The sequence below is a fragment of the Bacillus rossius genome, chromosome 1 (genome assembly GCF_032445375.1).
Source record: "Bacillus rossius redtenbacheri isolate Brsri chromosome 1, Brsri_v3, whole genome shotgun sequence".
In the NCBI taxonomy this organism is placed as follows: Eukaryota; Metazoa; Arthropoda; class Insecta; order Phasmatodea; family Bacillidae; genus Bacillus; species Bacillus rossius.
The window spans coordinates 219,798,780-219,813,857 of NC_086330.1; the positions used below are offsets into that span (position 1 = coordinate 219,798,780).

Here is a 15,078-nt window from a genome sequence, read left to right on the forward strand (position 1 = left end):
AGGGTCCAACACACTTAATTACTTCTAAAATACTTGGTTAGACCTAATGTGACTTGTTATTTTGAATATTATTAGGAGTTTGGACACATGGTACACTCAAATGGTAACAATATCATACGTAAATGTTCGGGGTTTGCAGAGGGTGTGTTTTGTCATATTGATAAGTCTGGCAACTTCCTATCCAAAGAAGATGAAAATTTTAGTTTAATGTACACACACTTATCCAATAAGCAGTGTGTGTGATTTTTTATACAGGAGAGAAAAAATTAAAAAAAATCCAGGGGGAAGGCACTCCATTTCCCGAAGGCTCGGCAATTGCAGCCATTTGCAGCAAGTAGCATTCCTGTCGTTAGACTCATGTTATGGCATCAACCATGCTGCTAAAAGCATATTATACAGAAAATTAGTCGACCGATCTAGAAAAAAGTGGATAGTACATTTGGTGCAGAAACCTTACAGCAATCGTTGTACGTAATTGGTACCTATATTGCAGTGAAGTTTTATATTAATCGGTTTCCATATTTTCTAGCGCAAGACCTACTACAAGGTGTTATCCCTCGCGGTTGATGTTAAATGCACTTGCAGAAAAATTTTCCTTTTGATATATATATATATATATATATATATATAAATTTCGTTATGAAAAAGTTTTTTTTTATTGTTAGTAAAGAGCTGTTCTAAAAAAAATGTTTTGGGTGAATGTTTTTGTGTAGAAGAGTTTTCCAGTTAACCATCATGGTTGCCTACTGTATGTTATGAGTTGCTGTTTTTGACTCCTGTTTGAACATGTGTTTATAACACTTTTGTTTAGAAACGTTAAAAAAAAAAAAAAAAAAAAAAAAAAAAAAATGTATGTTAGCGTGTTTTCCGAAGAAGACAGTGTACTCTTGGTTGGAGAAGGAAACTTTTCTTTCACTGTTGATTTAGTGGATTTACTTCGGCTGAACATTACTGCTACTTGTTTGGAGTCGGACCCGTTATCTGAAATTACCCAAAGTAACGCTGAAAAACTACGCGAACGAGGTTAGTGAACGTTACGATTGTTTATGTACAAAATTTGAATCTGATATTTCTCTTCTTAATGATAAAGACCCAAGAAGGAAGTGTAAATTTTCATATTTATTAATATTCTTATTTAGGCCTGTATTTTTGATTAGTTTTCTTTGACATTATCTAGTTGGTAACTATCCGTTTTACTGATTTTGTTACAAATAAAGCTGGGTTTACGATTGATTTGCTTAAGAATTATAACTTAACATCGAGCACACGATTAAGTCAAAACTACATTTTCCAGTTTATGATTGACATAGAAGTCGTTAATTCTAACCAATCACAGCACAAAACACATGGTCGGCCATTGTTCGAAACGGAGAAGCAGGTTTGAAATAGGTTATTGACAAATGGGATGTCTATTTTTCGAAATGGATGATGATTACAAATGACAAATATACAAATTCTAACCCAAAATACTGCTTCGCTCGGTCCAATAATAAGACATAAACTTCCGGTTGAAAGGTTCCGGTTTGTTGTGATTGGTCGCTTCCCTTAAGTCTTAACGAAAAATATAAAATATAACCATTTCTGTTAAGTCTTAAGTCATCATATGGTTCGCACACGACCCGTCAAAATTCACACACGACAATCTTAAACCATTCCACTAGTTTACATAGAGTCATATGGTAAGTACACGACTAAGTCTTAAGTCTTAATTCTTAATTTTCAATCATAAACCCACCTTAACAGTGCCAAAATAAAGTTTAGATCTAACAGCTTTGAGTTTAAATTAAATACATTATATGTAATATATTTAATCAGAGCTATCATTCTTTGGCATTTGATCTTAGCGATTTAATGTTAATATGAAATAATAATTTAGATTCAAGTGAGGTACCTAAATCTTCTACATAATGGTATTTTATAATAGATTGATTTTAATTTACTTAAAATCAGTGGGTTGATATTATGTAGAGAAAGTTATGGTAATGGTTTTACTATAGCTAAGTAATGTCTAGAAGGTTAAGATTACACAATTCTATAACAGAAAAAAAAATGTTTCTCTGTAGTACTTAACTGACAGTTGAATAAAAAAGTAATTTTTACTGAGCATAAGTTAGCTTCGAATCCTGGATTCATTTCGGTAAATATGTATTGTACGGATTAGCGCCAAAAAAAATCGTACAAATATGAAATAACTTTCATTATATGCTCTTTTACGTCCTCTTTTCAAAACCGCCTGCGGAGATTAAAAATTCCAATTACTTTTGGAGATATAGCCGTTCTTATTTTGCAATACAAGCCCTATGTAATCATTCAACATACGCCATTTTATATTTTGCCGTGTGTGCGTGAATGCCTAAATAACAGAAATTTTCCATTAGGTAAGGTTAGTTACATGATAAATACTTCAAAATAAACGGAAATTAAAAATAATACGTATCAATTAATTTTACTTGTATAGTTTTAAGTATTTATAATGTAACTGACCTGACCTAACAAAACGGGACAAAGGTAGATTAGGTCAGGTCAGCTATAGTATAAATACTTTGAAACTGAACGGACATTAAAAATAATAAAAATTAATTTTAATGGTTGTTTAGTTTTAAAGTATTTATAATGTAGCTGACCTGACCTAACAAACCGGGAAAAAGGATGAACAGTAGGAACTCACGTAATTTATTTTTACGTGATGTAGTCATTCAACTACGTCGCGGAAAAAAAAAATCATACTTGTAAACAAGCAACAATGGTGAAAACGCGGGAAGCCTACGATTCACTCATCCTTCTGGACATACCTGAATACTCACGTTGGCAAGCCTTCTTTCAACAGACGAGAGGCAAACGCCCGATCGTGCATCTTTGGTTTTTTTTTTTTTTTGTTTATTGTAAATAAATATGCAACTCATGAAAACTAATGGTCAATTAGGTTATGTTAGCTACATTATAAATACTTCAAAACATTGTGGATGGTTGATTTGGTTAGGATAGCTACATTAAAAATACTGTGAAATCATGTAAACGGTTTCCTAGCGCTGGATAGCTACATATTAAAAAGTTATTTGCTAAGCAACCATAAAATGACTTTACAGTTTTTTTTAATGTAGCTATACTTACCTAATATAACCAACCATCCACAGTGTTTTAAAGTATTTTTAATTACTTCTTGCTAATTTTAAGAAAAGAAGGCTTGCCAACGTGAGTATTCGGGTATGTCCAGAAGGATGTTTGAATCGTAGGCTTCCCGCGTTTTCACCATTGTTGCTTGTTTACAAGTATGATTTTTTTTCTTCTCCATATCTCCTAAAGTATTTGGAATTTCTGATCTCCGCCGGGTTTAATGAAAAGAGGAAGTTAAAGAGCACAGAATAAAGGTATTTTCGGATTTTTAAAATTTTTTTAAAAAAAAAATCGCCAAAAAATGAATATTAAAAAATACGATATCTCCAAAAGTAATTGGAATTTTTTATCTCCGCAGGCGGTTCTTAAAAGAGGACGTAAGATAGCATATAATGAAAGTTATTTCATATTTGTACAATTTTTTTTGGCGCTAATCCGTACAATACATATTTACCTTCATTTCCAAAGAGGTACCATAATTACAATACCGTACCATAAAAATCTGGTAACTCGACGAAAGACGGTGCAATACAGGCCTAACTCAAATTGTTAAAAATTGATGCAACTTAACCTTCCAATTACAAAAAATATGCACACACACACACACACATATACCTATATAAATAATCTGTTTAACGTAATTGTATAACATCGATTAAACTTAACCTACAACGTCACTCTGGTTGTGTGTGTGTGATCTTGCTATTGATTTAGCCTATACCTCCATCACGGAATAAATTGCCAAGTCCAGGACGCCTTAAAATTTAAAACCGACTTTCTACGTTATGCACGCTTAGTACACCTTGACGTTCACACATGTGGGTGTAATCCAGTGTATCAGCTTCGTGGCGGCTACCTATATACCTTGTCTATTATAAATTTTTTGGCTTTAACATCCATTGTTAATGCTGTTGTTAAAGATGAACTAAAGGATGGGAACAAAGCCAGAGAGCATTTTGGGTCACTTCTATTATATAATGCCGGTTTCCTATTGGTTGAGAATCACGGAGGAGAAATGATTATAAATTGAATAGTGGAATGAAGGAAAATATAGTATGTAGTATTGGCAATAGTAGCGGTCTGTTATACGGGAAGGAGTAAATTAATAAGTAGAATTGAATAAGGTACTTGCGGGTAATAAGGCCTACCTAAGGGGGAATGATTATAAAATAAAACATATTGCAGATTATCAGTATGTTTAAATGGCAATAAGTACTTCATTATTTTAGTAATAAATGTAAAATTGAACATTGTGAATTCCTCATGAAACGAAATAAAATTAGCCCATTTGCAAACACAATGCAAATAGGCCTTATTATACTATGGTAGGGTAATAAGGCCTATAACTATACCATGCAAATACATACAAAGCAGTAACTTTATTTGGTGCAAATATGTCAAAAATGAGTCCTATAGTAAATTCAAAATTAAATTAAACATAAACACGATAATTTTGACCCACCTAACAGCAATTTGCACACTCAAAGGCATCATAATCTTCTGCTGTTAATCCTACGCACTCTTCATGATACCACTTGCCGCAACTGGTGCACTGACGCATATCAGCCACCCTATCATTCCCACATTGATGACAATACCATCCTGTTTTCATTAAAGAAACAGCATTCTTGCTAGTGTCCGATTTTACAGATTTGTCTTTTGTATTATTTCTCTCAAAAAGCTCTTTTGTGACTGGTGTTCCTCTGTAATTTATGGATTTTTTTCCGTATTACCGATGTTTTCTCCATTGTCTTGATAGGTGTTGGCATGAGTTCATTAAAACTATTATTTTGTTCTTGCAGTTGTGAGAAGGGTACATCGTCGTCATCATCATCTTCATCAGTATCAGAAGCAATCACGCGGTGCGATAATCTTCCAGTCAGCTTGACTGATGTTTCATTGAGCTGAACTTATGCTGCAGAGGTAGATGCTGATGAAAGGAAACATATTTTACGTGGTATTGTGTTATGGGTATCTGAAGTCTTCTGGTCTGTTCCTGATGTCTACGATCTCTGGGAGTTGGAAGGCAGCATCGGTTCGTTGTCGGTGGCATCCAGTGCCAGTCGCACAGGATCTTCTGTCAAGTTGGATGGAACAAAAGCTGTTTCCAGTTTTGCTGCAGAATCCAAAGAAAACAGGCCAGTTGCCTTGAAGCCACTTGTAATGTTCTTGTGCGTCATACATTGGGACCAGACATTCGATAGAATGGCATTAAATCGTTTTTTCGTGAGTTGCTTGTGTGGATTCTGGTCCAAAAATGACAAGACTGCGGCATCCCAGTGGTGTTCAAAAGATCTATATACCGCTTTATCTAGTGGCTGGAGTTCATGTGTAGTGTTGGATGGTAAACAATATAAAGAGATGTCAAGTGAATCAGCTACGTCGAAAATGGAGAGGTCAAGATGACAAGCTGCTCCGTCAAAAATTAATAGGCACTTCCCTGCACATTTATATTTACCCAGATGCTTTAGGAACTCTTTGAAAAGTTCATTGGTTATGTAACCTTTGGGTGATTTTTCTACCAATGTTCCTGCTGGTAAGTTATCGTTCAACTCCGGCTTCAACCATTTGCCTTTGAAGATGACCATAGGTGGTATTGCAGTACCGAGTGCGTTTACACATCCCGCAATGGTGACACTTTCTGCATGTTTGGATGATTGTAAGTGTACACGTGTACACCTTTCTGTGCCAGCACTGTCTGTTGATGGTGAATCGTCTGGCGGCAACCTTTCTCATCCATGTTGTATAACAGCTCCGGATGACTTGCTAGATCAAGGTCTTCATAAATTTGATTGATTTTTGCAAAGTGATCTGCCACTATAAATTTGTTTAGCTTTTAAGCTCTAGCGGGGTTCATAAACTGTGCTTTTCTTTTCTCTACCACAGGGTTTCTTTTCAGGAATGCTTTGAACCAGTCTTTACCTGCACATTTGGTGCTATCATTGAAATTGTTTGGAATCTGTAGAGCAGATGACGCAGGGTCGGTGGTTTCACAGGCAGGCCTATGTCTGCATATCTGATAATTCTAATTACCAGATCGGCTTCTTGATTTTCGTCCCAGAGATTTCTTCATACTTCCACTCTTGAGATGATTTCTAATTGTTCTTATGGGGATCTTGTACTTCTCTGCGGCCGCATACGTACTTAGAGATCTCCTTTGCACGGCACGAACTGCAGCCGCAGATTGTCTTCTGACCATACTGCTCTTTTGGGCGGCATCGTGGTCGATGTCTCTGCGCATAACGCAATTTCAAATAATTGCACACATGTCCCCTTTTATCTAAACACAGCATAATGCTGCCTCCCAAAAGTTGAAAATACACAATGATTAAAAAGATAGTATTAAAAAAGTTTTAGAAGGCATTTGTATTGTTAGAATGTGTTACTACCATTTATTATAGCTAAATAAAACATAACTTTTTAAAAGCCTTTGTTGCTCCTCAAAAAGTTTCACATATAATTGGGTTTTATTGTTTATTACGTGACAATTTAAGCATGCTCCATTGCACTTTAAAATTTGTTCACTAAATAGTAATGTTTAATAAACATCCTCATATAATAACGAAAAGCAATGAAAATTATTCAGTCAACATTCAGTAGGAAAGTACAGTATGTTGAAGGGCAAAAAATGTGAAAACGTATAAAGTAACCATTCATTGGAAAAAATATTATTTTAAGAAAAAATATTGTTTTAAGAAATACTAATCCTAATCAAATCATAGATAAAGAGTCATTTTAGTACAATTTAATTTTAATAGAAGTTCTCATCACAACTGAGAAACAAAAGTAAATAATTTAAAAATTTGTTTACCCCTACTCGACTTGAACCCATGCCATTGAGTACTTTTACTATAGTCATTAGGTTACATTGATATTGCAGATGCTAGTGTAATGCCATAGTATATTGACTAAAGTATTTCAACATCGTAAATGCAAATAGAGGACAAAACCTATCCGGAGGGTAATAAGGCCTATCGATTATTTTGATAGGCCTTAATACCCGCCTACCTTATTATTTAAAAACAGACCATTTACAAATCCTAACATCATCAAAACCTTTTTCAAACAACTTGGTTCGTAAAGAGCATGAACTGGGGAAAATATAGAGCATACATTTACATAGTTAAATGTTACTGTACCAAAATTACTTACGATTGTTTCTGACGGATATTTGTTACACTCGCTGCACAACCTTCTTCCGCACAAACTGGCACGCCACTGGTGACTGGGAGCGGGGTCACGAGGACCAGGTAACAACTTGTCTGCGCCTAATGAGTGTATGCCAGGAGCGAGCAGGCATTCAGACATTCCCACTACATTTTTATCGATCGTAGGCCTTATTATCAGACAGGTCTTATTACCTGCAGGCACCTTACCATTATAAATTGAATAAATTTTTAATTACACAGTAAGCATTAAGTAGTTAATAAGAAATTTATTGAATATGTGGTGTAATGAGTGTAGTAGTCATGAGAGAAGAGGAAAGTCATGTTTATTTATATTGAAATAATATAATGGTCATTGCCCGGCCCGGCCACGGCCTGCTCGGCCCGCCGCTCGAACAACGACCGCCTGGCCCGGTGTTCAGACAATGACTGAATTTTACAGCCTTCCTTCCCTTTGTGCAGGCACTGTCCTGGGCTCGCTGATGTAATTTTCAGCCAATCACGGCGCATGGCAACAGAGGCTTAACCAAATGCTTACTTCTGTCCCCACGACGCAACGATATTGTCTCTTTCTCGCACTCCCGTGACCGTGACTCACACGCCTAGCGTGTGAAACAAAGGAGAATTACGTCAGCATGCCTTCCCACACAAAGAAGCCAGCAAAAAAAAAAATACTTAAAACATAAATTTATGAATTTTAAAAATAAAAAACAATAAACCAGTTGAAGTACATTCACAATAACTTCGAAAGGAAATTTTTTTATATCTAACCTGAAATTTCGCAAAAAAAAAATTTATAACAAATTATTATTAATGGATTGCATGAGGAAGGCTGTAATCTGGGTTGTTACATTACCCCTTCAACTTATCAGTCAAAAGCCAAAGCTTTTCACTGAGAAGTTACAAAAGCACCAAACAAATGAAAAAAATCTGTTCAAACCTAACCTCTGAAACCCCTAGAAACATCATAAAAATTTCAATGTACTTTAATAACAATTCTTACAAAAGTGGGGGACACCCAAAATTTATCTTCCCTGCCACTTAGGAAAAAGTTTTGAAACTCACAAATTCTACTTTAAACTGTCATGGGTTTACTCAACATGCTCAAATAAATTTAAAAACAATTTCAAAAATAATTTTCAACAAACAACAAGTTGACAATCCTACAGTCCTCACATGACAAACAATTCATTATGATACAGTCGTATGCTTCTCTTCTTCAAAAACAAATTACATGAACAAATGACCTTCCTTAGGTTTTTTAACTATATCTCCTCTTTCAGCAGCAACACATATCTTAACATTGATGAGGGGTAGGTGCGACCAAGGAGAAGGGACGCACCCTTGCAAAAAAAAACATCGGACTCCATGCCGGAAACATATTTATAATTAACGTCCTGGCCCCCCAGCTGCCTCACAAACCACATTACACAAAAAACATTTGCTGCTTATTTAGGGCAATACAAAAATTCACCTGAATTCTGGCCATCATGAACACACAACTGCTTCTGCAGCTTTAAAACTCTACAACTTTTTTCATTAACGTATAGCATTACATTTCATACCTTTAATATAGGAGGTTGACACCCTGTCATTTTATCAGAACTACACATTTTCAATTACAAATGTGTCACTTAAATTTAAAACATTAAACCTTTTCAAACTTTTATCATTTTTCTGAAACTTCATTTAACACCTTCCCATGACACAACATTAAACAAACAAAACATTACCCAAGTGCAATGAAATTATCACACTGTAAAGCATTTCTTAAAATAAAATTTAGTAACAGTCAACTCAAAATAATTTATAAATATATTATCATTATTGTTTCAAAACAACAGAAAAACATTCACATTAACATAGTTATTTACCTTCAAAATTTATGTGTATATCCACCCTTCTCTTTAAAAACTTTATAAAAAATTATATTATTCATCTTAAAAATTTGCTGTCATAAATCTTACATATCCAATTCTATATTATACTATAACAAATCTTAAAAAAATACAAAAACTCTAGAAAATACTAAACATTATCAAAATATACACAATTCAAAGTATAAAAAAAATTATGTAAAACATTATAAAATGGAAAAAATGCAACAAATTTAAAAAACATTGAAGACGACTAAACTATATTTAACCCCACCCCTCCATCAAGGCAGTGGGCCAAACAAATCTACATACACTGTTTCCAGGGGATCTGTTGCAAGCACATATTGCATCACCCCTTTACATTTACCATGCCTTTCTTCTGTCTGTGCACATAAACAACTGTTTGCAATTTTGGCGATAGTTCGGTATACACAAAACCTCTGAACATTTTGCACAGTTTTTCTCACTCCATAGTGTCCTGATTCCACTTAGGCCTACATCAGTGTGTAAATTTCAGTTCGTAAACTTTTCGGTACACACAACCCACATTTGGGCAAATCACTGTTTAGGTTTCGAAATACACCAATCCCTCACTTAGCACGACTAATTCGTTCCTAAAAATGTTCGTGTTAATCGAAATCGCGTATTCTGAAGCATTAGTCCCCATAAATATAAGGCTAAATTATTTAATGTGTTCCAAGATGTGTAGGGAAGTAATCTTTACATAATATAAATGCGTAGAATAATACTTGAAAATGCATATGTCATATCATTTATCTTTTTAAGCCTACCACCGAATACGTTAGATAAAGAAAACATGGCACAGTGTAACGGGAGATAAGTGGTAACATATTTACCGTCAGTAAGCAGGTTGGCTTGCCCGCCCAGGCGTGACCTTCAACACGCGCGCGCGTCTGTCTGCCTGCTGTTGCAAGCAGCTGGATCCTTTGTTATTACGTTTAAAACTTAACAAAATTAAAACACTTTTATGAAATTAAGAACCGGTTTTATATAACTTTAAAACACACAGCCATATGTAAACATTTAATTTGTTATGCACACCTCTTATAAAAGCGGCTATGTAAACAAATCAGTTAACAGATAAACAGATTTAGATTTTCCCTAGAGCACAAACATAACATTAAAATACGGGTACACTCCCTATTTAACGCGGTTGTCGGGGGACATAACTTTTACCCGCGTTGTTGCATAACCGCGATGTTTCGATGTGACCAAGGTCAAAAGGCATAAAACACCGCCTGTGTTCTAATAGGTCGGCAAGCACGCACAGTATAGATGAGAAAAAAGCTTGAGGCGCTTTGTGCCATATTTTTTGTATATTAAGCGCCCCATGCTTTTTTCTCATTTATACTAGTATTGCTTATATACTATTGTCATAAATTAAATTTTAAAATTATTTTTTACTTTTTAGTTTGATAATCTTTAAAAGCATGTTTCTTTAGTTTTTTAAACTATATTTATTTTTAACTTTTTAGTTTGATATTCTTTAAAAGCATGTTCTTTTAGTTTTTTAAACTATATTTATGTATAATTATCATAGGGAAATGAGTTACCGACACTACCTATTACCATCTGAGATAACTATTTGAAGTTGCAACGTCACAAAGAAATGGTAAAGTCTCTCCGAATCATTTACAGTTAGATGTATGGATATAATCTTAGAATTTACAGGAAAAAAAAAACTTTTTTTTTTTCGGCGTGGCCGGGAGTAGAACCCACGATCGCTGAATCCGAACGCTGACGTCACAGAAGTCGCGCGCCTTAGACCGCTCGGCTAACGAACGTAATTAAATTGGTGGGACATTTTACTGTGATGAACCACTCGCTCTTAGTCGAAAGAGTTACAGACGGACAGACAAACATACAGGTGAAGCTAATATAAAGCATGTAAAAATAAAGAATCGTCTATCGTGTCAAGTGGTTAAACTTTATTATCCATGCTTACAGTAAATTATAAATGGTCACATGTGGGAAACAAAAATTGCGCCAATTTAATTTTAGCGCAATCAGTGACGCCGTATTAAAAACCGTGTTAAACTTTGTCTTTACTTATTTCACCAAACGCTGTGTCGAGTTGCTGAGTGTGTGTGGCTCGGATCGGCAAGTGTTATATTCCCCAGCCTCTGTTTAAAGGTCGGGAGACCGCTACACATAAACATTTCCGGGACTTGTTTACTACCTCACGGCAAAAGTGGTACAGTATGGTTCACGTAAATATTGGACCACTGGGAATTCCTGGGCAAAGATTAAAAATACGCTAGCCGATTTACTTTACTATTTAATGTTAAAACATTATACCAAAGTAAAAAGATTAACTTGTATAATACAATGAATTACCCAATAATATTACGTCTGTAGGTTTAAGTTGTAACAAAACATTTATATACAGATGTCCAGTAAAGTACCAATTAAGATTCTGGAGTGGAATTTTAAACACCGGACTACCTGATTTTGCCTTGTACGCAGCGACGCTGCTCAGTCAAGTGACTCATGCTCTGCTTGTGTGCTGCGTGAACACATTCCCTCCCCCACTCCCCCTGGTGTTTCTGCCCGCTCTAATCTCTACCTCTCTCCATGTTCTCGACTAGCCTCTCCCTACCCAGCGCTTGCCGACAACCAAGCCTATCCAACATCAATCCCTAGCCGAGTCACGCTGGACAATGTCGCTGGATGGTGGGCTTTATCAGGTCCCCTGTCCGATGCTTCATTTGTGAGATAAAGCGACGTTAAGAACTAGTGTTTCAGAAAATATCACTGGGCTGGATTGGACCATAATTTGAAAACCCTACAAGATAGAGGAATAATGTACGGAGATATCTTGTTTAGAATTTTACTGCGGACATTTTCTACGCCTAGGCTTTTTTCTGCCCGATGCTTAGTTTGTTAGTTACAACGCAAAATTATCCTAATCGGCTGTCAACCATTTATTCCATTATTATTATTCATTTCTGACTGGGGGACATGGTTTGACCCGCGATATACCCGATTCTGCGATCAATCGGGGCGCGATATACCGGGAGTTTACTGTATGTACAATATGTACATATACAAAACATAAAAGTTAGTTAAATATTTTCTTGGGTGAAATTAACACTATCATCTTGCTTTTTTTTAAAAAACGTGTCCAATTTCATCTGCTTTGGTTTCTGTACGGTACGGCCTGGTCTGCAGCCGGGCATCAACGGTAGGGCCTGGTCTGCGGCCGGGCATCAACAGTACGGCCCGGTGTTTGTTTATCTGCGTGCGCATCTCTTTCCCCTCGCATTCCAAACCACTCTTCCCCCCTCGAATTCCATACCTGACGTCGCGTCGTTTCCGAGATTTTTTTTAGCCTGTGGCGATTTCGTGCTAACTGAAATTTACAGACGTGCTATTCGAGACTAGGGCAGTAAAATTTACATCGTGCTAACTGAATTCGCATTAATTGAAGACTTGCTATGCGAGGGATTGGTGTATATGTCCTTTTATCACTTCTCTGCAATCTGCAGAACTCAATTCACTGATTACCTCCTCGGCAACCTCATCCTTAAGTTTATCTGAGAACGCTTTCATCTCAGTCTCTACAGGGTGGCCACTCACCGGGAAAACCGGGAAAACCGGGATATAGCAGGGATTTTATTGTCACCTGGAAATATCAGGGAAATATCATGAATTTTGTCCTTAAAACCGGGAATTTTTATTTATTTTTTGGAGATCGGATTTACTTGCGCAAAATAGCAGGGTGTCAACAGTTTGGAAACAACAGGATTTATGCAGGAAATATAACGCCGATAAATAAAAAATAAGGGGTATATTGTCTTGTTGCCTCGTAAGCCTATGACGCGACGTTCGCATTGGTGAGCGGGCGCCGCCGCGCCGCATGGTATGTATGCGCCTTGCGGGGCCCTACCAGTGCTGCCCACTTGTGAAGCGGTCGCAGCATGATATATATGCGCCTTTCGGGGCCTAGCGTCTCTTGGTGTTTCGTATACTCTCGGCTAGCTTCGGTCGGTGTTTACGTTATTAGTTTGGAAATGGCGGGCGTGTATTGAAAGTTTATGAACGTTATGAAAGCAAGTACGCTTGAATTGATTAACATAAACCACGTGAATCTCCTCATGTTTTCTGTTGAATTTTAGTGTCTAAGAAATACGTGAAGTAGACATTTGCGTACAGTTCATCCAATCCAATATGGTTCCGCGAATCTCCATTCGGACGAATTAGTTATTTCTTCACGTGAAAAAATAACCAGTCGTTGGCATCTTGAAAATGGCTACAGAATGGTTGGCTGTTTGTGTTTTGCCGTAAACTATTATCGGTCTTTTTTTGTCGTGGGTTCGGCAAATTGACGTAGGCAAGGGCTTAAAGATATCACTTCCCTCTAGTTATTTTTCGGGCAAATATTTCATTACATAAAAAAATGAGTGCGAGTACATTATCGAAGTGTTCATTTTCTCACGAATGGATGGTTGATGATAGATTTAAAGATTGGCTTCAACCTGTTCAAGGATCTCCATTTTCAGCAAAATGTAGTGTGTGTGCGACAGTGTTTTCTTTAAGTAATATGGGGAAAACGGCAGTGCGAAGCCACATGAATGGCAAAAAACACCAGAAAGGAATTGCAGCTCTCTCCGAATGTTCGACAATTAAAAATTTTTTCAGTCAGCAGAGTAGATGTTCACAGAATCTTTTTCTGGACACAAACCAACCTTCTACATCAGCTGAAATAGAAACTGTCAACAGGTTAGTACCCTCTTCTGAAACAGCCAAAGAAGCACCTGACTTAGACAGATTTGTTTTAAATGACAAAGTAACTCGTGCAGAAATAATTTGGTGTGCATCCACAGTAATGTCACACATCTCTTTACGTAGTGCTGATACAAATGCCTCATTGTTTAAAATTATGTTCCCTGATTCCAACATTGCGCAGAAAATGCAGTTGCATAGAACCAAAATTTCGTATCTTACAGTGTATGGTTTAGCACCACATTTTCATCGTGATCTTGTAAACATGTGTACCAATGCGTCACACATTGTTGTGGGATTTGACGAGTCCCTAAACAAGGTAGCCCAAAAAGGTCAAATGGATGTAGTGGTTAGACTTTGGGATGAAAGTAATAACTGTGTGATTACAAGATATTTCTCTTCGGCATTTCTTGGCCACAGTACTTCTGCAGATCTACAGAATGCACTGATCTCAGCATTGAGTGAAATTGACATGAAAAAAATTGTTCAGTTTTCTATGGATGGGCCTAACGTCAATATTAAACTCGTGAGAGATATTAAAGACATGCTTGCAAGGGACCCTGAGGAAGCTTCACTTTTGGACATCGGTAGCTGTGGTTTACATACCCTTCATGGTGCCTTTAAAACTGCTATAAAATGTGCAGGGTGGAAAGTGATGGAGTTTTTAAGAGCATTATATTACTTATTTAAAAATGTTCCCTCACGAAGAAGTGATTATATCACTTTGTCAGGTTCAACATCTTTTCCTTTAAAGTTTTGCCCAGTACGATGGCTAGAAAATGCGAAAGTTGCTGAAAGGGCTATGACAATTCATCCATTTGTTCAGAGATATGTAGAGGAAATCTCAAAACTGAAAGCTCCTCATTGCAACAGTTTTTTAGTTGTGTGTGAAGCAATGAAGGATAAGCTTTTGCTTCCTAAACTAGCATTTTTTAATTCCCTTGCTGCGACCATTGAGCCATTCTTAACTGACTTTGTCAGATGCACCCATGGCACCATTACTATTTGAATCTCTAAATTCACTGCTTTTAAACATTATGTCCAAGTTTGTGAAAAAAGATCTGATTCGTTCAACGAAAGCTACTGCTGTTGATTTGTCAGATAAGACAGCGATTTTGAATACAAAGAGTATTGATTTAGGCTATGCCACAAGAAATTCCCTGCAAAAAGTGAAG

The 15,078-nt window shown here is 36.4% G+C and overlaps 1 protein-coding gene across 1 annotated transcript in view; it reads left to right on the top strand.

Moving 5' to 3' along the window:
* The first annotated feature begins 759 nt into the window (after positions 1-759).
* LOC134527302 (uncharacterized) overlaps positions 760-15,078 on the top strand; it is a 52,510-nt gene continuing 38,191 nt past the window's right edge. Inside the window, exon 1 of the mRNA XM_063359854.1 lies at positions 760-1,023. Coding sequence (XP_063215924.1) covers positions 849-1,023 — 175 coding nt within the window. The 5' untranslated portion in view covers positions 760-848. The remainder of the gene's footprint in view (positions 1,024-15,078) is intronic.